Genomic DNA, 27268 nt, shown 5'->3' on the forward strand with positions numbered 1-27268 from the left:
AACCGACTGACCCACCCAAGAGCCCCTAACCAGTGATTTTAAAATAATCTGCCCTGCTTAACCTATGATGATGAATGTCTTGATCTCTTCCTCTTGTATGAAGAGTCTCCAAAAATAAAATGGTAGTAATAATTAACCCCAGAACACATCAAGAAAATCTCCACTGACTCAAGCTGGGTCGCCATATCCACCCAGCCTGTAGTCTCAGGTGTTCTGACTGAAACCCATGCATTCTCCGTGGGTCTTCTGGGTCACCTTCAGAGAACAGAGGTTTTTCAGCCCAAGTGATAATTACGTGAGCAACCTCGGTAAACCTGTTAATCCTTCCCTAAATCCTCCAATCGGGCCGCCTTTATCCCTCTCGGTGTTCTCAGTTCCCTATTTTTTCTCTCGACAGGAAGTAACTCTCTTTTTCTTTTCTCATGCTTGTCTTCAATCCAGAAGTTCTTTGGGCTCACTGTTTGGTGGAGGTACTCTCTGAGTCAGTATCCTGGTACCTTCAGCAGCTTAATATGGCTCAACAGCCTCCCCCCCGCCGCCTCTAAGAAGGGCTCACGGAGATCCTGCCGCTCTCCTCCCCGCATTGCCCCCCTCCGCGGGCCCGTCCTTGCCCTGCGCCCGGCCAACCAATCCCTGGCTCCACTCCATTCGCGTCACAATGGCGCCCTCGTGGCCCCGCCCCCGGACGCCAGCCGCGGAGGCCCCGCCCCGCAGCGCTCATTGCGTCTTTCCGGCTCCGTGTTGGAAGTAGCACTGCGCCGTGTCTTCCTGGAGAAGAAGGTGGGGTTCCGTGGGGAAACCGACTGGCGGTCACGCCGGCAGCCGGAAGTGGGGCGGGGGGACGGGCTCCCGGGGCTGCTGCTCCTGGGTGCTGGGGTACAGGGTCGAGCGGGGACCGGGCAAGCCTAGAACGGCGGGGCTGCTGGAAGCGCCGCGTGCGCCCCACGGGCGGGAGTTGTGCACTCGGGCCTACCGCGCGCCAGACCCCGCCTCTCGGAGGCTCCGCCCAGGGCGCGCTGCCAGGGGTTTCCATGGTGATGGTAAACAAGCCTCAACTGCCTCCGCTACAACTGCCAAGTTCCCCGCGTTCCACCCTCTAGGTGCTCGGAGGGACGACCGTGGTGCCGGATGTGAAGAAGAGCGGGAGCGTGGAGACTCGGAGCCCGAGGTGAGGGGCGGGACGGGCGGTGGGTCCGAGGCTGAAGGGCCTCACAGCTGGGACCAACAGGGAACTGGGCCCTCTGGGGGTGGGGACAGTGGGGCTGAGATTTGGGGTTGGGGGAGGTTAGGTCTGAAGTCAAGGGCTCACATGCAGGGACCGAATGGAGACTGGACACACGGGCTGGGAACGGCGGAGCTGAGAATTGGGGTCGGGGGGAGTGGGGTCAGAGGTCAAGGGCTTTACACTGGGGGAGTGGACCACGGGGCTGAGATCAAGGACTTTACACTCGAAGACTGGACAGCTGGATTGAGATTTAGGACCAGGGGAAGCAGGGCCCGCGGTGAAGAAGGGAGAAAAGGCCTTGTACGGAGGACTGCAGGGGAAGCGGAGCTTGAGCGCCCCTGCCAGGAATACCTTGAGGGCATCCGGCGACCGTGGGAGAGGGGCTTCATTTAAAAATGAAAGCAGTACTTTCACGTGGTTGAGTTGCACCGGACTGGTTGGGAGTTGACTCCTCCCCCCTCCCACGTTCCCGCTCGCTGAGCCTCCACTTTCGATCTTTGCGGCCTTTTCTTCCTCTCCGGGCGGCGTGTGTGCCCTGATCGCCGGTGTGCGTTTGTCTCCTGTCCTTGGAGGTATAGTGTTTGCATTTTGGGTGAAACTCTTTGGTTCTCGTTATCTTTGCCTGGTGGCCACATTTCAGCCGAGCGAGATTAATCGGCCATTTCTTTCTCCTTGTGCTTTATTTCTTTGTATCCTTGAATATATTTTTTGCTGATTCTTGACTGCGCCTGAGAAACTTCTGGACTCTCCCGGCGCCCGCGCTGCGCCCTCTACCTTCAGTGTACCCGCGTGGTTCACTGAAAGTGGCTCTGGGCGGCCTGGTGACGCCGAGCGAGTCGCGCGGGGACTCGACGGACCCTGGTCTTTCATAGAAACGGTTGGGAGGCCACGGGCCCCTCCCCGTTGATCTGTACCTTTAAGGGGCTCTCAGGACCCCCCCCCCCCCCCAGCTGCCTGCCAGACAAATCCCCAGGCCTGGGAGGCCCCCTTCCCCCCCAGCGCCCCACGCCGCCCTCCAGCTCCTGCAGGACCCCCGCCCGCAGTGTCTTCGGTCCCGGCCCGCCTGCCCGCGGGACTCCTTTCTCAGTAGCTTCCTTCCCCGGAGGCCCTAGGACGAAAGAACGTGCTTCCTTCTCTAGTTTTCGCAACTATTTGTGGGGGCGTCCGGGCTCTTGCCTGCCACTGCGGGCCGCGTGCGTGGCGGGAGAGGAGCCCGCGAGCTGCAGCGCGCTAAGGGGGGAACCGCCGGATGGGGGTGGGGGGTGGGGAGCGCCGAGGGGTCCGGAGCCTAGTGGAGCTGGGAGAGGTTTGAAGACTGCAAATAATACTCCTTTCAATTCAAAACAACGTCGAAATCACCTATCTTAGTGTAATTCTCACTATTACACGTTTTTAAAGGTTAACTGTTTATTTCTGAATTTCTAGTGAGAATGAAAATACCTCGGGTTCTCCGGTTAGATAAAAATATAGTAGGATATGTCAGTGAAAAGTGATGTGATGTTTTCAGTGTTAATGTCTAGAGAAGATTCGTCATTTTAAAATATGTGAGTAATTTTCTACTTTAAATAAATATTGGGAGAGTGTTGATGTTACTAATTAATATTTAAGCGAGTCCATCTTTAGTTATCTCTGGTGCCCGTATGCATTTCTGTAAATTGATTCGGCTCATTGTGTATTATGGTGTTTTTATTTTTTCTCTTTTAACATTCTTTTTGTGGTATTGCTTTTTTTAAATTGACAAGTGACTGGCATTCACTTGAGTATTGTTACAAAGCTCCCTTTAAACATAAAATATTGAAGTAAAAATGTGAACTGATTTGAGTGAAAAGATTAATTAAATAAATAGGTTAGTCCTCCGATGTGGCCAAAATTGTGAAGGAGATTGTGGAGACCTATGGTGCCCATCGAGGGTAGTAAGTTCATGGAGGGGTTACAAAAACGGGAGGAGGGCTCCTCAGCCTGAGCTCTGGTTTTCAGACTCTTGTCGGAGCACATTAATTGACCCTTACTAGGTCTAGGCACAAAGCTAGGAGTTTCACCATGTTTTTAAGTCACATGCTCGTGAGTAGTCTCGTAAGGGGGGCGTATTGCTGTTCTCCCTGTTACAGATGAGAAAATGGAGGCCAAGGGGAAAATGAAGTCACTTCCCCCGGGGGGAGGGATACAGCTGGGAATTAGGACTCACGTCTGTCAGACGAGAACAGCCCTACTCGGTCAAGGACCCTGCCCCCCAGTTTATTGCCCTGAATTGCTGTTCTTGGGGAAAACAAGAGGCTGGTCAGAGGGAGAATCAGGCCTCACCTGAGACCAGTCTGGCTTATTTTACAACTAATTCCAGATATAATAAGGGTCTTACTCATAAATATTTCAGCTTACATTTCTACGGATCTTTAAAAAATATAACTGCAATACTATTATCACACCTGAAGAAATGCTAATTCTTTGAAATCATTAAGTACCCCGTGTTCAAGTGTACCTGACTGTACAATAAATATTTTTTTACAGCTGGCTTGAATTGGAATCTAGACAAGGTCACACCTTGTATCTGGGAGATCTATCTCACTCTTTTAATTCAGAGCAGTGCTGTCCCAACGGAAATACAATGCGAGCCACATGTAATTTCACATTTTTTAATAGTAAAAAGAAATTGGTGTAGTTCATTGTAATTTAGTTTAATGTAATATATATACAAAATATTTGCTCATGTAATTTTAAATTATATTTTCACTTTTTTCAAAATCCAGTGCATACGGCACCTCTCAGTTTGTACCAGCCACATTTTAAGTGTGGCAAGTAGCTTCCTTATTAGTGCAATCTAGAGGTATTTTTTTCTTCTTTGTTAAACGAATTGGGTACAGTGTCAGAGTTCCTTCCTCAGGCTTTGGCTTTTTCTGATTACATTCAATGGCGTTTGAATCTCTGACCTCTGCATTTCCTGTGAAATGGCAGTTAGGGTTCTGTTGAGATTTTCTTTTTGGAAAGACTTCACTGGAGGTGTTGTGTACTCCTGCCTGAGGCACTTCTTGGCACTCCCCCTTTGTGAAGTTAGCAGCCATTGATGGTCTTTTCCCTAGATCTTTTGTTTTGTTGATGTTTCCAAAATAGTGATAACTTAAAATATTACTTCTCATTTATTTGCAGGAATACTTCTCTAGAGAGGTAATTTTCTTTGTTAATCATTTGATTACTGTAAGTTGTATGTTATTAATGGCAGGTTAAGTTTTTGATTCATTCCTTATGTTTATCAATATCTAACAATTTATTGAATCTCTAGCAGGTGCCAAAGACCCTTTTTCTGGTGTCTTTATGATGTGCTTTAATCCACTGTGGCTTTTAGTCTCTTTGGTGCACAAATTATCCAATCTCTGGCCAGTGGGAGCCTTTCAAATTGGTTCCTGACTTAGGAAAGACCTCCGTGGTCTTTGATACCTTCCTTATTAAATGGGTCCACTTCCTTATTAAGTGGGTCCATTTATTCAACTGGACTTATAGTGATAGGCAGTTGGGTTGTTTCTAGCCTTTTCCTATTAGAAGTAGAACCGAGATGAATAGCCTTTGCAGGTGTCTTTGCTTTTTTTGGCCATTTAATATTTCCACAAACGGTATTTAAAAGTGCCTGCTTATCTATAGCCTTGCCAAGGTAATGCGTTTTCAAAATTCTGTATTTTTTGCCAATATGGTAGGTATTTTAAATGTTATTTCATATCAGATTTTATCTTAAATGGGTAAAGTTGAGCATCTTCTCATGTTTAAGGCAATTTCTTTTTCTGTCTACTATACCTCTAGTCCATTTTCCTTTTTGGGTAGTTGGATTTTGTCTCTTTTTAGATGCTCTTTATATGTTAGGGATATTAATGCTTTGGGAAAAAATTGCAAATATCGTTCCCACTTTAGCATTGGTATTTTTGTTTAGCTTAGTATTTTTTAGCTATTCATAAGAGGTTTGGAGGTTTTTGTTTTGGGTTTTGTTTGTATTTATGTAGTTTTTCAGTATTTTCCCATATTCTGGGTTTGGGGTCATGGTTAGGAAAGTTTTCCCTACTTCCAGTTTATGGAATTCATCTATTTTCTTTCTTTTCTTTTTTCCGTGTGTAGGATATTTCTTAGCATTTCTCATAAAACGTGAAAAATTCTTAGTTAACTCATTCCCCTTCATTAATATGTCAGTGTGACAGACTGTAGGGATTGACTTTGAAATGATGAGCTACAATTGCATTCCAAGAATAAACCCAACTTGGTCATGATTATTTCTTTGTGTATTGCTGGATTTGGTTGCTGATAATTTCTTTAGGAGCTTTTATCTGAGTTCATGAGGAAAATTAGCCTGTGAATCTTGGTAAACTAATTCTAACACTCTTGGGAATGGAAAATCAAATCAGGTTGATTGTTGATCAAAACAAAAATGCAGATGGAAACAAAGCTTTATAAGTTTAAAAAAACATCCATATGGACTTGGGCTAAGAAAAAGATCTCTTAAAATGGTACAAAAAGTGATAATGATGAATGGGTTAAAAAAGAAAAGACTAGAATGGAAAGTTCTGAATTCCCTCACCTAGTGTGAATATTAAAAATTTCTGTTACACTCTCTCCTGCTAAGTCCATCTGCATTGCAAAGATGTTCCATTATTGACGTCTCCACAGGTCTTTGTTCTGCTTTACACAATATTTAGTTAGAATTACGCTGTCCAATAGAATATGAATGACATGTAATTTCATTTTTAATTGAGATATAATTCACATACCATACAGTTCACCTAGTACAAATGAGAGGTTTTTAGTAAATTCACAGCATTATAAAAACCACCATTACCTAATTCAGGAATATTTTACATTGAAACACCCTTAAGCATTCTTGGGGTACATCCTGCTTGGGCATGGTGTATAACCTTTCTTACATGTTGCTGGATTCAGTTTGTAGTATTTTGTTGAGGAATTTTGCACCTTTATTCATAACAGATATTAGTATGTAGTTACCTCTTCCTGTGAAATCTGTTTTGTTTGGTTTTGGTATCAGAGTGTTCAGTTTGTTAAAGGGGTGCCATAACAAAGTACTCTAGACTGGGTGTCTTAACAGAAATTTGTAGTCTTGGAGTTACAGAGTCCAGAAGTCCTAGATGAAGGCATCAGCAGGGTTGGCTCCCTCTGAGGGCCATGAGGAAATGATACATTCCGGACCTCTCTCCTTGCTTTGTTAGATAGCTGTCTTCTCTTTCTCGTGTCAGCTTGTCTGTGTCCGAATTTCCCATTGGAAGGACACCAGCCATAATGGATTATGGCCCACTCTAATGATGAAATTTTCAGCCCATAAAGCAGGGTAATATTGGCCTTGTAGAATGAGTTGGGATGTATTTTAATATTTTAATTTAGTATATGTATTTTGATTAACTGTTATCTAAAATATTCCAACATGTAGTCAATGTTTTAAAATTGAGCTATGTTACATTCTTGTTTTAATCTTTGCAATTCGGTGTGCGTTTTATACTTAACAGCACATCTCAATTTGTACTTGTCACATTTCAAGTGTTCAGTAGGCACATGTGGTTAACGGCTATATTTTTATCCTTTGTACCCAATTTGTTCTTTTTCCAAGCAGTTTTTTCTATACTTGAAACTTAAATTTAGAAGTTCTAGCAACATATGCCTAGGTTATGTCTTTTAAAAATATCTGTTGGGAACCACACAACCATGTTTATCTTAAGCCAGGAAAATCTCCTTCCATTATTTATCTGTTCTATTTGTGTCTTTCTCCTTCTGGAATCCCTATTGTTGACATGTTATTTCTTTTGTCTCGTGTTAACATCTTGTGTCCTCCAAATTTCATATCTTTTTCCCTTTGTTTCTGTTTTTTTCTCTTTGAGATATTTCTTGCACTTATTTTTCAGGCCACTATCCATGCTTTCAGTTTATTACGAACTTTATAAACTCAAAATTTGATTGTTAGTACTAAAAAGTGTTGTATTCTGTAACTGAGTATCTGAAAGTGCTCTTTTTTTTTCTGTTAAAAAATGTATGGTTTTGTTCAGCACTTCTCATTCCCTGATAACTGTTTTCAGCTGTTGTCTAAATGCATGGTATCCTCTCCGGGTGCTTGAGTCACTCTCATGTGCATTGTCCATTCCTTTCCTCTTGGTTCTGTTCTCCACTCTCCCAGGGCAGTGTGCTCTGGTCCCCTGAGCAGCAAACATTGAGCACGAGCTGCTACAGCAGTCTCCCCTCCTCTGGCAGCTGCCTGGGACCTGACAAGGTGTCAGCTCTCCACAGCGCCCCAGGAGGAAGCTCTAGGCCCCTTAAGGGACAGTTGGCACGTACTGCAGCCATGGCTCTGGGAGACTATGAGTGTAACCCCCACAAGCCTTCCTGAATGTCGGCTTTAAATGGCCACCCACCCAGGGAGGGGCTGCTTACTCCGGGGAGAGAGCTACAGGCGGGTTGGTAGGGGAGGTGGTTCGGAATTGGTCTTAGCAGTTGTATTTTAACAGGTCCCCCTCCCCCTCCCCCTTATATTTCTTAGCTAGGCTAAAATCATTTCCTACTGTGGATGGGGGAGCACTGCCAATTAATAGAGATGATGAATCCCTCACTTGAGAACAGATTTTACCTTTAGCAGTGGAAGTCAAATAGCAGTGGGTTTTTTTGTTTTTTTAGGAAAACTTCACCTGATACATTTTTTTTCCTCTCATAATTTGGATTTCATCTTTGGATTCCATCTGTGGAATGCAGTCAATAATATCCTAGAGCAAGAGTTGCTAGTTCTATGTTGGATAAAAATTTGTCCCTTATGTTAAATTTTAATACAAGTGATAGAATTTACCTAACATTGTATTATACTGTTTTTGCTTTTTAGTTAACACAGATTTTGCAAAGTGAACACTGAGGGAAACAGTGAAATATCACCCCAGACTTAGCTACAGTACATAAACTAAAGGGTTTAATAGTTAAAAGATAATGGAAAACAGCTTTCCTGTTTCTTACGGCTCATCTATATCCCCTTTTTGTGGATAAAAATATAGTAATAGCAATAAACATTTAGAACGTTAAATTATTTAGTGATCCATCTACAGCTTCTCTTTAATAGCTCTGAGATAGCTTTGTGTATTGAACTTGGTTTGTTGTACAAATTAGGGTCAGAATTCTCACACTTCAGAAGCATGAGCCTCTTGAAAATTTTGGTACAACTGTGTGGGGGTGTGCTTTCTTGAAGCAGCTTATTCAGACCTAGGTCATATTCTCAAGAGAGTGACAGAAGTGTTTAAGAGCCACTGACTTTATACAATTGCTAGGTTAGAAGAGATTTGGTTTGTAATGTAATTTCCAGTGGAACAGGAATACTATCCATATAAAGAATTTGAACAAGCATTCAGGGAGGAATAAGCAGGGTGATGTTCAAAGGAGCAAAAAATACGATTTTCTAAATTCTGCTTTTGAACCTTACATATTTACCAGGGGGAAAGAGGTTCACATCCCACCACCCCCCCCGGCCTCACGCTTCTGGTTTGTTTAAATGTCACTTCCTCAGGTCCCCAGTGTAAATTAATCCCCATTTTCTAGTTTTGGGCCATTCAGATTTTGTCATCATACATTTATTTCTTTACTGATTTCCTAGTCCACTGTTCTGTGGACCTAGCACAGCACCTGCATTTTGTAAGTGCACAATATTTCTGGGTTAATGACTCCCAATTTGGTAAATTGTATCTACTGCGCATCACTCAAATCCTTTCACAATTGCTTCATTTCTATCACAATGTTTTTATTGCAGGGTACCATTAGTTTTTCCTAAACTTGTGTCATTGCCTCCCGTCTCTATGCATCTGTTCCCACCGTTAGTTTCCCAGATAACAGCTAGACTGTTTTGTTGAAAAGCAAAAACTCAAATTTACACCACATTCCATTTTGAAACTATTAAGTGACTTCTCATTGGCCTTAGACTAAAGTACAAAATACCAAACCAGGCTTTCAAAGCTGTGTGGAGGATCTTCCTCTTTTCATTGGTCTCAGATCTTCTCTGCTTTCCTCTTTCATTGGTCTCAGCACAACATGCTCCCGTGTCTTCGGTACTTGTTGTTCCTTCACCAGGCAGGAACCATATCATGGCTGATAAATTATTAACAGCCACCTCCCCTGTATCACCAACCAGTTAAGCCAAGAAGGCATATGTAAAACTACTTAACCGCAAGAAATATATTCAAATAAGTGAGAAAATGCACACCAGTCATATAGATTACCAAGAATATATTTTGAGGAGGTTTTTAAGATGTGAAATTAAGGGGGTGCCTGAGTTAAGCATCCAACTCTTGACTCGGGTCATAATCTCACGGTTTGGGAGTTCAAGCCAGTGTCAGGCTCTGAGGCTCAGCACTGACAATAAGGAGCCTGCTTGGGATTCTCTCTCTGGCTCCCTTTCTCTGCCCCTCCTTTGCTCATACTCTATCAAAATAAACTTTAAAAAGTGAAATAAATGCTTACAAAGCAGGGTACCTCAGTTCTGTAGAGATACTTTTCCAAAAACAAGCCAATTTTGTGGTTCATTCTTCAAAATACTGTTTTGCTTCTCTTGAGTTCAGTTTTTAGTGCCTGTGTCTTTCCATGGGAGGCTGGATTTTTAATCATATCATCCACCCAGCTTCAACAATTACCAGTGAAGGACAGTTTTTCTTTACATCCCCCACCTAATAATTTTTAAGCAAATTCCAGCAAACATACTATTTCATCTCCCAATAGTTCCAAGTGAATCTCTAGAAATGTATTTTTTAAACATAACTATAATTCTGTATCTAAAAGAAGTAAATGTAATACTTTAATACCTTAAAGTTTTTAGTCAGTGTCCAGAAATGTCTTAAATGTTTATCAATTTGTTTGACTCAAAATCCAAATATGTCCCGTGTACTGTGCATTTGGTACTTGGTCTTTCCCCCGTGTACTTGGTCTTTTCCCTTGGAGCTGTTTTCTAATGGACTGAACTCATCTGTCCTTGTAGAATTTCCCCCAGTCTGGCTTTGCATACTCACACCTAGTAGGTTCCTCTTACCTCTAAATCATATTTATTTCATAGTTCTAGTAAGTAGATTCATAGTTTTTTCTTTTCTTAAATAATTTCATTACTAAAGGTGTTTAACATAGGAAAGTAGAGACAAAAATATAATGAAACTCCATGTACCCATCACCCAGTTTCAGTAATTAAATCATGGCCCCTGTTGGTTTCATCTGTAATCCCACTCAGATTTAGAAACATTCTAGGTATCAAATATATCTCTTAAGTAATGACTCCAGAAATAAAATTGCAGCACCATAATTCACAACTAAAATTTTTAAATTCTTTGAAATAATTCAGTCACTGTTCACACTGCAGTTGCTTTAGTAATTATTTTCAAGATCGTATGAATTCGGATTCAGGGCTTCATGAAATGTAGTTCTTTTTCGTGTATTAAGAATTGCGAGTCTTAAAAATCTTTTAAATTGATGAAAAATATTTATAGGCGTTCATGGCCAAATATATAAAACAAGACTATATATAAAGAGGTAAAGAAGTTCTACCTTTTGTCCATTAGTTTCCATTCTAAATTCTTTCAAAGAGGTTTGTTGTATTTTCCCTCTTTTGTGTGTGTGTGTGTGTGTGTGTGTGGGTGGGTTTACGGTTTCTCCTTCCACCTAAACCGTGCCGATCTACTCCTCTCCTGCGCTGTACTCTGGACTTTTCCCCATCTTGGCACCTTTCCTGAAAACTCACTCAGAACGGTCTTCCTCGTTGCTTTTCTTCCCTCCTTCCTCCCACTTCCTGCCTGGGCCGACCGCGCGGGCCGCGGGCCGCACCTGCAGGACGCGTTTCCATTGGTGACATCTTGGCGGGCCCATCGGTGGCACTTCCTCCTTTACACCCCGTGACCCACGTCCGGCCCGCCGCCCTCAGTCACGCGGCCTCTGCCTCCGGGACGCAGCCCCGCGCGCCGGCCTTCCGGACTCCGGACCCGTCGTGGTGAGCCGCCGCGAGCGGACGACCCCCACCCACCCGCTCATCCCGCCTCACCCAGCCCCCAGTACACCCCCACCGCCCCCCGCGAGTCCCGGGAACTCATTTTCCCCTCCTCCGCAACTCCCCACCCCCACCCTCACCCTGCCTGCTCCAGGAACTCTTTCTTCCCCCTCGCCCCAGGAACTCTTCTCCCCCCCCGCGTCCCTTCTGCCCCAGGAAGTCCCCCCGACCCGACTCAGGAGCTCCGCCCCCCACGGGTCCAGGGAAACTCTTTCCTGGCCGCCCCAGAAAGCACCCCCCTCCCAGGCCCCGACTCGGGAGCTCCGCCCCCTCCCCCCGCGGCTCCGGGAAGCCGGGACGGAGAACGCTGGCCCCACCTCACTCCCTCCTCGGCGGCCTAGAAGTTCCCACTCCCGCCTCCGTAAGCTTCCCCCCCCCCCCTTCTCTCCTCCCACCACCAGGCCCGGGAAGCCTTCGCCTCTTGACCTCTTTCCCCCTCCCCCCTCCCGCTCAGCCCGTGAAGCCTCCTCCCCCTCCCCCGCTTCCCTCCTCCCTCGGCTCGTCCCGCCCCCGCCCCGGAAGCTCCCGCTGATCCCGCCCAGGCCCCGCGACGGGGCGCTCCGGGGTCCCGCCTTCCTGTGGGGCTGAGCCGAGCGTAGGTTGTCGGATCCGCCAGGTAGACGACCAGTGAGCCCCCGCTCTGCACTTCGTCTGCGTACCCCCGCCCCAGGAGCTCAGCGCCTGAGACCACAGCTGTGCTTCCCGCCGAAATCGCTCAGACGCGCCCCTGGCGGCCCGCGGCTGCAAGCTTAAGAGCGCAGTTTCAATTTCAGGTTAATAACAAAAGGAGACGCACCTGGACTTTCCCGGAGCCTTCTGCGTTTTTAAGCGTCGGGTGGAATTAGGGGTCCTTTGGCTGTAAACCGCGCTTGTTTGAAAATAGAAATCAGTCCTGCTCCTCTCAGCGGTAAGTCTTAGAGCAAAAATGTCAACTGCGTAATCCTGAGGCAGCGTCTCTTGCTCACTGTGGTTTTAAGAGTAGAACTGTTTGAGTAATTAAGATACTCAGGACAACCTTGCTCTAGTGTGCCACCAGCTGTAGGTTAATATTTATTTACAAATAAGGGTGAAATTGCTCCTTAGGTCCTACTGCAACACAGACGTAAATAAAAGGTTGAAGCCACGGTCCCTCTGAATACCCACCCCTTCCTGAACAGAGGATGGGGGTTTAAGCCGGCCTGTGTACTCCGTAGATAAACCTAATCAGTCATGGCACTCGGAGGCCCGCCCTGTTTATCTTGATTGGATCTACCTGAATCCGAACTAAATCCCGTCTAACCAGTACAGTGAAGGAGAGCACATTCTGGAGAGCCTCCCAGGAGCCTTAGGAGTCTGTTACAAATGCAGAATCTTGCCCTATCCCACGTACGTTGTTTCAGAATCTCACATTTTAACAACATCCTGTACAGTACAGATAATTTGAATCTCCAGTTGCGGGACCTAAGAGCAGTGTATTTTCACACTCCAGCGATTACAACGTGTGCTCGTGTGAGACCCGTGCTCTCTATCAGTGCTTCAACGTGTGTGTTCGCGGGCATGCGCGCCCCATTTCAGTCTTGTGAAAATTGGCCTCAGTGTGTCTGGCCGCTCCTATGCGTGCATGTACAAGGAGGGTCCCCACGATGTTGGTCTGTAGACCACACTGGAAGGAACCAGGAGCTGGGGTAAACCATATAAAAGAAGGGATTCAGGTCATTTAAGATGCCTGAGTTCTACCTTTCAGATTCCACTGGGGGCTAGCAGGAGGGACGGTTGAAGCTTTTTGAAAACCATCTTCCAGAGAATTTGAAATTAAATACCTTAACTTTTATACAGGTTCCCCCAACACTTCTGGGATAGTAGCTTATGTAATAATCACAGGAGGCTATAAAGACAAGTTTATCTTTAACACGAGGCACTTAGGCGAAATTAACTTGACTTTCCCGGTTTTACCTTTCCCAAACTAAGAATGTAGTTTAGTTCTCCAATGTACTCCTGAACTTCATATATCCTGATCCTTTGGGACACCTTCATCACTTGGCTGTGGGTGATGGTAGTAATGTTTTTCCTACTGAAAAGCATATTTTAACGTATACTTACATTCTTGTCAGTTAATTAAAATATAAACATCAGAGCAAATACAGGTCACAAGAAATGAAGTTTATCAAACAAAACTGGGAAGGAAAGACTTGGGTATCTCCACCCTGACCCTCAGGGAGTCTTATAAATTGTAAATTCTGTTGAATAGTTTCTGGCAAGCAGACTGGCGCTCCTCCCCGTAAAGGTCCGGCAGCTTCTGGAGTCTCTCACCTCCTGCCCCTGAGGTCCCTACCCGGAACTGTTCCACCCCCTCCCTGAAGAAGCCCCTCCCACCCTTAGTATTTAGATATCCTCACAGAGCTTAGAGTTTTCTAAGTCTCATCTAGGCTAGTGAGTGTTTTCTTGCTGTTATCCTTTGTATTACCATATGAAAAGGTAAACCTTTTAAATGCTATGGGGGCTGTCCTGGGTGTGTGCTTTAATTATGGAAGCTTCATGGCTTTAAAAGAATTGCTGCCCCAACTTGCCCTTCCCTGGAGAAAGGGAGCTGGAGCTCATCCTAGCCCCGGCACCACCATCCCTGTTTGCTCTGGTGAGTGCTGGGCCACTGAGGCAGACGGCCATATCGCTCTTTTTTAGGACAATTCGTTACCTACCAGGAGTGTCTCCGACTGTGGGCATCCCCTCCCCCCCCCGGGTTGTTCTTAAAGGTGAGCTCTTTTAAGAAAAGTAATTTCGGTTTACGTTTGGTATATTTAAGTAGGAGATTTTTAAAGCATGAAGTAGAAGTTTTATCATTAGCTTTAAATCTAACAGCAGAAATCTATAGCACTCTTACTGAGTTTTAGTTAATGTCTTGAGCACTGTAAAACTCTACAAGGAATCCAAATGTAGAAGATTCTAAGGGCAAAGTGAGGATATTGAATTATGTTTGCATCTAAAATTAGGTTTGAGTTTCATTGAAAGAATACGGAATTACGTGTCATAGGATTGCTTGCAAGAAGTGGAACAGAAAAATAATTCCAGAGTATAAATAAACTTTTGTAGACGTGTGTTTGAGAAAAGAATGCTCTTCTCCTTGCCTTCAGAGAAGTCACTTTGTTTTTGAAACTTTGTTTTCTGAAGTAAAACACTTCTAATCTGTAATGTATTGTTAGGTATTTTAAGTAATTCTCATATGAAATGTTTGTGTTCGCTTATGCTTCCTGCATGTCTTTCAGCCTAGACTGCCATATTGTAGAGGGAGGTGTTGACCTCACATGGCCATCAGTTAATCTCTTGCTAATCTTGGGCCTGCTCTGTTGGGGGTGGGGCCACAGTGACCAATGGAACCGACACAGCCTGTCCCTGGTAGGCTTTCCAAGCAGTTTTGAAGACACATTTTGAACAAATCAGAGCAAGAATGTTATGGGAGTGTAGAACCATGAGACTTAATTCAAAGGGGAAGATCTTGTGGAAAGGTAGTATGTTTGAGCTGAGACCTTAAGGATTAGTAGGATTTGACTAGACAGAAGGTTGGGTGGAGTGTATTTGGAGAGAGAATTAATTATCACGTGTGTCAAATGCAAGGGAGCAGAAAGCCTGGCACATTCCAGGCATAGGAAAATGGATAAAGGAGGGTTTTTGTTTTTTTGTTTCTTTGTGGTTTTTTTTTTGTAAATAGGAGTGATGTAAGCTAGATAATTGTGTTTGTTGCAGGCCAAAGTTGCAAGGTCTAAGCGACCCGTTAGCACTGTGGTTTGTGTTCCACTGCCGGTGGGAAGCCACTGAGAACTTGGAACAGGAGAATGACATAAAGCCAGTTTTAGGAGAACACTTGAGCTGCAGATTGGGTTGCAGTAAGGGCTAGCCATTACACTTGGAGAAGTTTAAGAACCAGGTAAGAGTATCCTGGCATGGGCTGTTGGTACTGGAATTTAGAAATGAGGAAGTAGAAATGAATATGAGGGCAATGCAGAAAGAAAAAGTTTGACAGTTGAAATCACAAAGGAAGGAATTATTGAGTCCTTACTGTGTCGAGAAATGGCTAGGGACTGCGTATAGAATTGTGAGAAACTTATTATTTGTTGAATTCGAGTTCCTGAATAGGATTTGGGAATGTGGGTTAGGGTGGTGAATGGGATCATTCCAGAGAGAATGAATTCATTGGATTTGAATTCATTGGGTGAAGTTGTCCAAGGATTATTTCACTTTCTTTGTAGAACCTCGGGATGGCAGGTAAAGCTATTTATGCCGGCAGCCAGAGTGCTATAGAAGAGTGTCAGAGAAAAAGGCTGCTTTCATTTGTGGTGTATAGGGGCTGTGGATTAGTTTTGTATACCAGTCTGGGCCTCAGGAAGCATAAGGCTGGGGACTTGAGTGTCTTTGGCCCAGAGCTAGTTGATCTTGATCTTGTGAGGCTGCCTAGAAAAGGACTCACCCAAGTCCAGTGATATCCCTGCAGTTGAATGTTGAGGAAGGACTCCCTGGAAGAAGCTGGGAGAACCTATTTAGGGAATTAATAGGAAAACCAGGAGATGGTTACATCATAAGAGCCAGAGGGAGAAAGGATTTCCCAAGGGAGTTGCTTAAATCCTGCTGCTGGAACAAGTAAAATGAAGACAAAAAAAACCTCTTTTCTTCCCAGTGGAGTGAAAGGTTTTGCCCTTTTAATGGTAAGGAGTAGAGGTGACAGTAGAGGCCTGCTGTCTGAGATTTTACTGAGAGGATCAGTAAATCAAGTAGCTGGAGGCAAAGTTGGTGTCAGGGAAGGTATATTATGGCGTTGGTATAAATTGGCATATAATTGGTATAAATGCGCATGCTGTGTTCAGTGAAGAGACCATGAAGATCAAGAATTTCTCCGGGGTGAGTGGAGTTGGGACCAGAGCAGGACTGTGATCCTGCTAATGATGTCAGCTAATAGGAGAAGCAACTTCTTGTTTATAAATTTTTAGACTTTGTGGCAGTTTCTTCACATCGTCCCCATTCTTTGAACTAGATAATCACCCAAAGATGAGGGAAGATTAGGTGAGGTTGCCACAGGTTACTCAGGGCTTTGGGAGATTGGGGTTGATGGTAGAACTTAGGCAGTATTGAGGGCCCATTTTAAGGTTGGTGACCCTGATTCTACAGTAGTCATTCCCAACTGGGAGCCGTTTTACCCCCAGGGAACATCTGGGAATGTCTGGAGACATTTGGGGGTTGTCACAACTGGAGAGGGGTGCCTTTGGCAGCTAGTGGGTAGAGGCCAGGGATGCTGCCTGACACCCTACAGTGCACAGGCCTGTTCCCCACAACAAGGAACTGTGTGGGCCAAAATGTGTGCCACTAGCCACTCAGTACAACCATGAAACAGATAATCTTCCTGGGCTGTTTTACTGGGCACAAACGATAAAGGAGAAAGAGCATATGAATTCCATTTGTTGTAGGGGGAAGGACTGAAATCATTACAAAATTATCCTTTCTCACGTTAGCAGTTTTAAAAATAAGTGCTGCATAGAGTGATTTTTGTCAAATATTTAAATTACTATAAATCATAACGATTCAAAATGGTAATTTGTCAGTAATTGTTTTTCCTTTATACTAGTGCAGTTGAACCTTTCGTATGTTACAAATTTGCTCTGCCTTTTCTCTAATAACCAGAAAATGCCCTTGCTCTAACCTGACCGGTACTAATTCCTCTATGATCATGGCACTTACCCTCTTGCCTTTTATTTTAGCAGTGTAATCTCATGTTTTCCTCCAGTTCTGAAAAGTTCTCTTTTTCTAGATATTGGCTTATTTCATTCTTTTGTCTTCTCTTCTAGAACTTAAAATAATTGACCATTAGAAGTGATAGGTTTTGGCTTCAAAGCTTCCGTATTGCTATTTTGTTTTTCTAAGTCTCCTAATTCTTTTTCTGCCTGAATAATATGTACATTTGGGGGCGGGGAGACCTTGGATTGAATCTCAGCTCAAATGTATTTTGTATATTTTCTTAACATTTAATTTTGCTTCTCTTTTTTCGTCTGCAAAATCAGAAAAACAACATTTACTGCATATTCTTGTACATAATAAATGAAAAATTATGTAAAGTAGTTTTTGCTTTCTTTTCAGCCACAAAAAGCTGCACCCAAGCTTGTTTGACGTCAGTCCTCTCAAGTGTCCATGATGCTGGGCCCCGAGGGAGGTGAAGGCTTTGTGGTCAAGCTCCGTGGCCTGCCCTGGTCCTGCTCTGTTGAGGATGTGCAGAATTTCCTTTCTGACTGCACAATACATGATGGGGCTGCAGGCGTTCATTTCATCTACACTAGAGAAGGCAGGCAGAGTGGTGAGGCTTTTGTTGAACTTGAATCAGAAGATGATGTAAAAATGGCCCTTAAAAAAGACAGGGAAAGCATGGGACACCGGTACATTGAGGTGTTCAAGTCCCACAGAACCGAGATGGATTGGGTATTGAAGCACAGTGGTCCAAACAGTGCCGACACCGCCAATGATGGCTTCGTGCGGCTTCGAGGACTCCCATTTGGATGCACCAAGGAAGAAATTGTTCAGTTCTTCTCAGGGTTGGAAATTGTGCCAAACGGGATCACATTGCCTGTGGACCCCGAGGGCAAGATTACAGGGGAAGCCTTTGTGCAGTTTGCCTCACAGGAGTTAGCGGAGAAGGCCCTAGGGAAGCACAAGGAGAGAATAGGGCACAGGTATATTGAAGTGTTCAAGAGCAGTCAGGAAGAAGTTAGGTCATACTCGGATCCCCCTCTGAAGTTCATGTCTGTACAGCGGCCAGGGCCCTATGACCGCCCTGGCACGGCCAGGAGGTATATTGGCATTGTCAAGCAAGCAGGCCTGGAGAGGATGAGGTCTGGTGCTTATAGTGCAGGCTATGGGGGCTATGAGGAGTACAGCGGCCTCAGCGATGGCTACGGCTTCACCACTGATCTGTTTGGGAGAGACCTCAGTTACTGTCTCTCAGGCATGTATGACCACAGATACGGAGACGGCGAGTTCACTGTCCAGAGTACCACTGGACACTGTGTCCACATGAGAGGGCTACCATACAAAGCCACAGAGAACGACATTTACAACTTCTTCTCTCCACTCAACCCTGTGAGAGTCCATATTGAGATTGGCCCTGATGGAAGAGTGACGGGCGAAGCCGATGTTGAGTTTGCCACTCACGAAGAAGCTGTGGCAGCAATGTCCAAAGACCGGGCCAACATGCAACACAGATACATAGAACTTTTCCTGAATTCCACAACTGGGGCCAGCAATGGGGCGTACAGCAGCCAGATGATGCAAGGCATGGGGGTGTCGGCCCAGTCCACTTACAGTGGCCTCGAGAGCCAGTCTGTGAGTGGCTGTTATGGGGCTGGCTATGGAGGCCAGAACAGCATGGGTGGATATGACTAGTTTTGTAGGAGCATTTGAGTTATTGCAATCAAATTTTCACAGGCAGCCAACAAGCAGTGAAAAGCAATTATTACTCTAGAGGAAGCTGTGGGACCCATTTTGCACCATGAGTTTGTGAAATCTGGATTAAAAAATTACCTCTTCAGTGTTTTCTCATGCAAACTTTCTTCTAGCATGTGATATTGAGTAAACTAAAACTATTTTCAGCTTTTCTCAATTAACATTTTGGTAGTGTACTTCAGAGTGATGTTATCTGAGTTAAAGTAGTTTTGAGTACATTAAATGGATCTTTTACACCACATCACCGTGAACACATTGGGGAGACGTACTTTTTTGGAAAACTCAAGGTGCTAGATCCCTAATTCAAAGAGGAACATTTCTCATGTTTGTTCATTCTAGTTTATTTTCATTTAAAATCTTTTAGGTTAAGTTTAAGCTTTTAAAAATAAGTTAGTTTTGAAAATTGAGACACATTACTAATACTGTAGGAATTGGTGAGGCCTTGACTTAAAACTTTCTTTGTACTGTGATTTCCTTTTGGGTGTATTTTGCTAAGTGAAACTTGTTAAATTTTTTTGTTAACTAAATTTTTTTCTTAAAATAAAGATTTTTCCACAATGACTGGCACCGACTATATACTCACCAAAAAGTAGCAAAATGGGTGGTTGAAGAGAAGAACTTGCTTTAATACTGCTGTATTTCAGTGTGAATTTCAAAATTTAGCACATGAAATCTAAGATTTCCCTCTATTCGTATACCACGGTTAAATTAAAAGTTTGGTTTTTAAAATGTTAAATATGAGTGGTGGAAATGGTGACTGGAAACGCATCCCAGAGTAGTATTAAAATAGAAGCACACAGTCCCAGCCTCCCGTGAGACTAGAGTGCTGTTCTTGATCAGTTATTTGTTATGTCCTGCTCTTCCCTTATTTTATGCTGGAGTCCTGTTCATTTCTCATAGCGGCCCTTCATTTTGGGTGCCATACACTGGCAGTTATTAACCACAGTTTTTTGTTGTTTTTTTTTTTAAATATAAAATGTGCTATTTTTTTTTTTTTCATACTAGCTCAAACACTCCCAGGTTAGCAATTACGGGTTATTGCAGACTTCACATAAGCTTGGGACAGATCTGTTTCCAAATTAGAAAATCGCCTTCCACCTAGCAAGTAGAGAACCATGTCCAAATTCCAGGCAGCTCTGCACACAGCTTACTGCCTGCCATCACTTTTAATTTGACATAAACTAAGACCATCAAGACTTTAAGATGTGAATGGAGTTTATTTAAAACAATTTTTTGATGGCCACTTACTGATTTTGCAAACTTTGTCCCCCCACTTGTAGCCCAGATATCCTAACTTCACCAGTTCTGGGGTCTTCATCTGGTATCATTTCAAAGGGACAAGCTTCATTTATAGACAAAATATTGATTAAGCCCTGAAGATTTTGCTAAATAAGCATTTATGTAAACTAGAATCTTACCCCAGCCCCTCTCATCCTCCTATGGCCTCATAGCCCTACCTTACCTGCCTTTCTTCCCACTGGTGTTCTGCAGATTCAGATAGTTTTAGATAGGGCAGCAGCAATACCCAGCAATACCCAGGAATGCCAGAGGTTCCGGGATGCAGGCTTAACTAGGAAGGTCCGCTCTGATGAGTAGGTAACGTGAGATTCTGGGGAGGCAGAGCTCATGCACCTGGTGTGAGCCATGTTCACAGGGTCTCTACCCATCCCATGGGTCTACCATTCTCCCAAGTCTCCAGCAATAGTGCATAGCGATGCTAAGGCCCTGGGTGGTCAAGACCCAGAAACCAGGTAGAACACCTGAGAGCTTAAGAAACCTGCAATGACAAAGATTTGATAGGGCAGTGAAGTTTTAAGGAGTATATTCACCCCGTATAAACCTCCCTTGTTAGGTTTAGGGTCCAGATAAGGAAGGAGTGGACTCCAAGAACCTGGGATGGGTTATCCGGAGGAATGTGCTATATTATCTGAAATTGCTGGGCCAGCAGTAGTGGCTCTTACTAGAAGTAAAACTATCTGGAGATCTCACCTGTGGTAGGTGATTTATAAGATGTCCTCCTCATCAAAGTCCACTTCCGGTATTGTTTCTAGAATGGATTGGCAGACTGCCTGTCAAATCCAGCCTGCTGCCTGTTTTTACATGGTCCATGACCTGAGAATGGGTTTTACAGATGAATCAATTTAATGTCAGGGAGCCCCAGTTAAAAACTCCCCAAATGAATCCCATTCTTATTAGTAGACAAAAATTTAAATATGCCTTGGCCTGCAAAACCTAATATAATTTGCTATCTAGTACCTTCAAGGAAATTCTGATTTTTCTGTTCCTGAAAACTAGTATCAGGACTTAGCATGACACAGAAGGGAGAGGCCCCACTGCAGGAGGAAATGCAGATGCTACCAAACAGCCAGGGCCTGATTGATATGTGTGGACAGGAGGGGGTCTGGAGGATGCTGGACCAGAAGGTTGCGTGTAAAATGATAACCGGCATCTCCTGTGACTAAGGATTTAAATTTTGAGTAAAATGCTTGGAATCCATCCTAACAATCTGCTGCAGTCAACTCTTGAAGCTTGGAGACAGCAACCTACTGGAGGAAGGGATGCTGGCTGTTGAGAAAGGGGTCATCAGATTCAGGTGGGCATGTTAGGATTTAGTATATGAAGGCAGGAAAAACACCAGCTAAAGGTGTGCTGTAGAGGGGCACCTGGCAGGCCCAGTTGAAAGAGCATGGCAATGCTTGATCTTGGGCTCGTGACTTTAAGGCCCATGTGGGTATAGTGATTACTTAAATAAATTTTTAAAAATGTTCTGTGGGAGGGCCCAAGGACACTTTTAAGTTGATAAAGGAATGTGCTAGGGAAGTGCACAAGCATTTTAAGCTTAATGGAAACAGCCATGGTTGGCAGTACAAGAAAGGGTTAAAGGGATTCCATCACATGTGAGCTAAGCATGATTGCCATAATGGACAGTGAACCCAAAGGCAGTACGAGGCTTCACCTGGCCAGATCTGTGGTTAAGACTAGGACCTCTGTATGGACAGGGTCCACACAGGCACAGCTATAAGGTCTGTCAACTTTCTGCCCCCAGATATTACTCTGACTCTATGAGCAGAAAGCTAATTGGAAATCAGGATTTTCTTAGAGTGGTAATGTGAGAAGGCCAAGTTTGCAGGCCAAGTTCATCTCACTGTAGGTCAAACAAGTTTGCAGACCCCTGCAGGTACCTCCCTGAGTGAATTAGTACAAAGGGGTACATTAGGCAGTTGACAGCTGCCCTCCCCCCTGCACTGGGTCCTTGGCTTGTGAATTAAGAGCCATAATGGCAGGAAAGGCCAAGGGGAACCTCTTGGTGTTCCCCGTTCAATACTGTGAATAAGGAGAAATGCCACAACATCTGAGGGTTGAACCATGCTTGCAGACTATTTAGAAAGGCAAACGGGCATCTGGGTGGCTCAGTCAGTTAAGTGTCCGACTTCGGCTTAGGTCATGATCTCACAGTTTGTGGGTTCGACCGCTGCATACGGCTCTGTGCTGACAGCTCAGAGCCTGGTGCCTGCTTCAGATTTTGTGTCTCCTTCTCTGCCCTCTTCTGCTTATGCTGTCTCTCAAAGGTGAATGTCCAAAAAAAATTTTTTTTTTTAATTTAGAAAGGCAAGCAAATGCCTTTTTAATTTACTTGTGTGGTTTCAGCAAACAGCAGATGCATTCTGGTAGAGGATAGTGGATGACCAGGAAATTAACCAAGTTAATCTCAGCACAATTCAGTGCTTAATGAGGTGCCCTTGCCAGTATAAATCAAGTCTCCAGCACTTGAGAACTCCTGACCTAATGAATATATTTCCTTTAATCAGCATCAAGGAGGAGATTAAAAATTTTAACCTCATAACATTAGAACACATTCCCTGTCTTCTCCAGGGCTGTGGTAACTCTCCTGCTCTCTGTTATATAGTAGAGTCTGGAGAGACATTGATCACCTTGCCGTGCTCCACTGTATTAATGACCTCTTCATTGTGTTTGTTGGGGGAGGAAGCAGAATTCTGTGTCCTAAAGGGAGGAAGAATTCAGGGCTCTGCCACATCATGGAAGTTTTTTAAAGTCTGATAGTCTTGGGCAGGGATAGGCAAAACTAGGGTCCTGGGGCCACATCTGGCCTGCTACCAGTTCTTTGTAAATGTTTTATTGGTACACAGCTATGTCCGTTTGTTTTGTCTGTGGCTGCTCTTGTGCTACATTGACAGAGAGGTGGGCAGTTTGATTTGAGACCGTGTGGCTCACAAAGCCTCATGTATGTACAATCTGAGACTTTACAGGAAGTATTTGCTAACTTTTGGCTTTGGGCGGATCTGGGACATTTCTTCCTCTAAAGTAAAGGTCAAGACACTTCATCACTAAAAGATAATTTTTGGGAAGACATTTTGGATTTTGGATTTATTTCATTACATGAAAATACTGCTTCTACCCAATTATTAGGTGACCAAAAGGCTGCAGGGGTCCTGCAAGCTGCCCTGCCATCTGCCACAGAGGACAGAGTAGGCCCCATGATCGAGGTGTCTGTGTTCATAAATGGTTTTGTGTGGTGTCTCTTGACAAGTCTCAATGAACAGTCCCAGCTCAGACCCTGAGTGTTACGAATCAAGGCCGTGCCCCTATATCAGAGCTATTTACTGTTCCAAACGCAGCTCCTGGAGTTACTGAGCCTCACTCTGCACTAACCGCCACCCGTGCTCTGTGGTGTTGGCAGAGGCATCAAATCATAAGGTTCTTTTAAGGCATCTCAGTTTTGTTTTTAGTTTTTGTGTAAAGCTTCTTGCACATACTCCATTAGATTTGCTTCCAGTATTATATTTTACGTGGTATCTCTGATTTGCTTAGTTTGTTGCTGGGACTTCTTAGGACTAAAAAAAAATAATAATAATACTATGGATTTTTTTTTTTTTTAAGCAAACTCTACACCCAACGTGGGGTTTGAACTCACAACCCCAATATCAAAAGTTGCATGCTCTATCGATTGAGTCATCCATGTGCCCTAAGTGCCCCAAGAAATACTGTGGATTTTTATATTGAGTGTGGCCTTGCTGAATTCAATAAATTTACTTATCAATGCAGGTTTAAATGTAGATTTTCTATGTAAAAAAATGCTGTTTGCAAACAATGATAGTTCTGTTTTGTTTTTTTTCCTAATCCCTATGTACTTTATTCTTTTTTTGCCTTGTGGTCTGCTCTTAGATCAAAGTTTGTCTTTTATCATTAGAAATGTGATGCTGAACAAAGTGGAGTGAGAGGACATCCTTGTTTTATTCCCAGTTTCAGAGAGAAAGCTTTTGTTATTTCTCCCTTAAAATATTGTCAGGGCACCTGGCTGGCTCAGTCAGTGGAACATGCGACTCTTGATCTTGGGGTTATAAATTCAAGCCCCACGTTGGGTGTAGAGATTACTTAAAAAAAAAATCCTTAAGATAAAGATTGCTTTTTTGGTCTCATACCCTTTATTAAGAGAATTTGGGGCTCCTGGGTGGCTCAGTCAGTTAAGTGTCCGACTTCAGCTCAGATCATGATCTCACGGTTCGTGGGTTTGAGTGGGTTTGAGCCGTGTGTTGGGCTCTGTGCTAACAGCTCAGAGCCTGGAGCCTGCTTCGGATTCTGCCTCTCTCTCTGTCCCTCCCCCGCTTGTGCTCTCTCTGTCTCTCAAAAATGAATAAACATTCAAAAATTTAAATTAGGAGAATTTCCATTTGCTTCAGGTTTAGTATAGGTACATTTTTTAATCATTAGTAAATGTTGAGTTTTAAATTATTTAATGCATTTCTCTCCTTACATTATCTTGATATTCCTTATTATCTATCTCCCAATTCACTCTTTCTCTGCAGCTAAGCCTAACTTGTTAAGCATCAGTTATGTTCTTAACTCCAGTTAAGAACTTTTAATTCTGAGGCACTTGACTGGCTTGTTGGTGGAGTGTGCGACTCTTGATCCTGGGGTTGAGTTCAAGCCCTGTGTTGGGTGTAGAGATCATAAGTAAATAAACTTAAAAAAAAACCTTTTTAGTTCTAAAATTTGATTTTTTTTACATAATGCAAAAAATTTAATTTGTTCACAGTTCTGGAGATGAGAAGTCAAAATCAAGGTGTTGGCAAGGTCATGCTTCCTCTGTAGTTGCAAGGAAGAATCCTTCCATGCCTCTTTCTAGCTTCCATGGTTGCCAGAAAACTTGGCGTTCCTTGGTTTGCAGCTGCACCATTCCTATCTATGCCTCTATTGTCACATAGCCTTCTACCTGTGTCCAAATTTTCTTCTTTATAAGTCCTTGAATTAGGGCCCACCCTAATCAAGTATGACCGCATCTTAAAATGATTGTTATCTGCAGAAACCCTATTTCCAATTAAGGTCATAGTCTCAGGTACTGGGGGTTAAAACCTGAGCGTACCTTTTTGAAGTACACACAGCTTCCCCCACAATGCATCCATTCTGTTTTCTTCTGAGACTCTCCATATACCGTCTCTCCTTGAACATACCAGTCACAGTTTAAAGCTGTGGTCTGATCAGACTAATATCTGCATCTTCTTTTTCTGTGTTTATGTTGTCTGGCATCCTTTGTTTTTTTTATGCCTGGATATTTTTGATAGGGTTTAGATATTGTGTACATATATTGGAGGCATAGGATAATTACAAGACCCATGTGCTATTATCATTTAAGAGGGGATTGGTGGCAGGCATGCAGCCAGACTTTTAAAAATTACCCTGAGAACACAAAAAGCTCAAAATGGCCAATATGTACTCAGTGGAAATCATAAAATGATAACTTGAGAAGAGCCAAATCTGTGACCCAAACTCAGAAAATTCTGTAGGCACCAATTTGAATTTACACTCTGGTAGGGGTGGGAGACCATAACAAATAAATCAATAAAACATAAATAGTATATGAATTAGGGCTGAGTACAAAGAAGCAGCAGCAATCAGTAATGAGGACAAATGGTGGTGGTGCAGTTGTAGGGTGGCCAGGAGGCCTCCAAAAAGGGCCTAAAGGAGAATTCATTGGTGGTGATGCAGGGATGCTGGGCAATTGGGAAAATGGCCAGCAGAGGGAGGAGTGCAGTGCCTTAAGGCTGAGGTTGCAGACAACAGGTGTTCAGACAGTACAATACCTAGGAAGCAGGGCGAGTGTAGGAAAGGACAGTGGGTGAGGATGGAATGTTGGTAGGGACTGGGGTCAAAAGTAGGGCCTATGGGCCATGTTAAGGGGGCTTTTCTGGGGTGCCTGGGTGGCTCAGTTGGTTAAGCATCTGACTTTGGTCCAGGTCATGATCTCACGGTTCCTGAGTTCGAGCCTGCATTGGATTAACTGCTGTCAGCGCAGAGCCCACTTTGGGTCCTCTGCCTCCCTCTCTCTCTGCTCCTCCCCTGCTTGTGCACTCGCTCACGCTCTCTCAAAAATAAAAACATTTAAAAACTTTTAAACAAAAAAAAAAGGGGGATTTTCTGTAAGGTAAATAGGGTATCCCTGGTGCATTTTGAGCAGAATTGCTCTAATCTTCCCGTTAGAATATTCCTCTGGCTGGGTTGAGACTTGAGTGATAAATCCCTCTACAGAGCCGGGCATAGAACTTAGTCAGTCAGTCACTCCCTCATGTTAGCTGTTGGTCCTTACTTCTCCTGGGTTTTACAGCATTTTACACAAAAATTGAGGGTAAGTGGTGCCTGGCCGGCTCAGAGTATGAACTACTCAGTAGAATGAGTGCTCTCAGTCAGTAGAGCACTCTTGATCTCAGGGTTGTAAGTTTGAGCCCCACATTGGATGTAGAGATTACTTAAAAATTAAAAAATTGAGAGTTAGATGCTGCTGTACATTCTGGGAAACAAATATTACAGTGTTTAAGTTACTAGTCTTAGAATAAAACACCTTTTTCTCATTAATAGGCTCTTACTTGAAAAGCTCTCCCTCAGACTACTGCGCAGCAATACAAAGTAATGAGATGTGTGTGTGTATGAGAGGGGGAGAGAGGGGGAGAGAGAGAGAGAGAACAGTATTTATATATAACAGAGTTAATAGAATTATCAAACTTTTACCTTGATTATTTCTGGGTGCTGGGTTAAAAATTGATTTACTCATTATCTCTGTAATGTTCAAGTTTTCTGTTACAAGCATAAAAGATGTTTGCAATTAGAAAAAGAATAAGAGTATTTAAATTTGAAAATGGGGAGGGGGTACCTGGCTGGCTCACTCAGTAGAGCATGCAATTTTTTTTTTTAATTAAGTAATCTCTATACCCAGCTTCAAATTCATGACCCCAAGATCAAGACCCTCCTGCTTTTCTGACTGAGCCAGCTAGAAGACCAGAACATGTTAACTCTTGTCAAGTAGTCAAGTAGTCACCACATTGGGCATAGCACTTAACATTAAAAGTACATATACATACATATATACATACAATGGGGAGGCATATATATAGTCCCGAAGCAGGCACAGTCACTGGCTTTTCTCCCAGATAGTGATAAATACCAGAAAGGCAGGGTAGCCCAGTCCTTCAGAAATAGCTCAGGAGCAAGATGGCCTGTGAGAACCTCTGAGAGCCTTGGTTTCCTCCTCTGCACAGATGGAATGATACAAA

The 27268-nt window shown here is 43.7% G+C and overlaps 1 protein-coding gene across 9 annotated transcripts; it reads left to right on the top strand.

The window, feature by feature from the left end:
- Positions 1–681: 681 nt before the first annotated feature.
- HNRNPF (heterogeneous nuclear ribonucleoprotein F) lies at positions 682–18789 on the top strand. Of its 9 annotated transcripts, XM_042961215.1 has the most exons (6): positions 682–780; positions 1101–1168; positions 11039–11195; positions 12026–12159; positions 13911–13981; positions 17349–18789. In XM_042961215.1, exon 6 carries the CDS (start codon positions 17400–17402, stop codon positions 18642–18644), a length of 1245 nt encoding a protein of 414 aa, XP_042817149.1. In that variant the 5' UTR covers positions 682–780; positions 1101–1168; positions 11039–11195; positions 12026–12159; positions 13911–13981; positions 17349–17399; the 3' UTR covers positions 18645–18789. The 9 variants fall into 9 exon arrangements, with proteins under 9 accessions (XP_042817149.1, XP_042817152.1, XP_042817151.1 ...); XM_042961218.1 differs by lacking the exon at positions 13911–13981; XM_042961217.1 differs by lacking the exon at positions 11039–11195.
- Positions 18790–27268: the final 8479 nt, after the last annotated feature.

Source organism: Panthera tigris, chromosome D2 (genome assembly GCF_018350195.1).
Source record: "Panthera tigris isolate Pti1 chromosome D2, P.tigris_Pti1_mat1.1, whole genome shotgun sequence".
Classification (NCBI taxonomy): domain Eukaryota; kingdom Metazoa; phylum Chordata; class Mammalia; order Carnivora; family Felidae; genus Panthera; species Panthera tigris.

Excerpts from the sequence above, each read along its gene's own strand:
- HNRNPF (XM_042961215.1), top strand. The coding sequence starts at position 17,400 with ATGATGCTGGGCCCCGAGGGAGGTGAAGGCTTTGTGGTCAAGCTCCGT.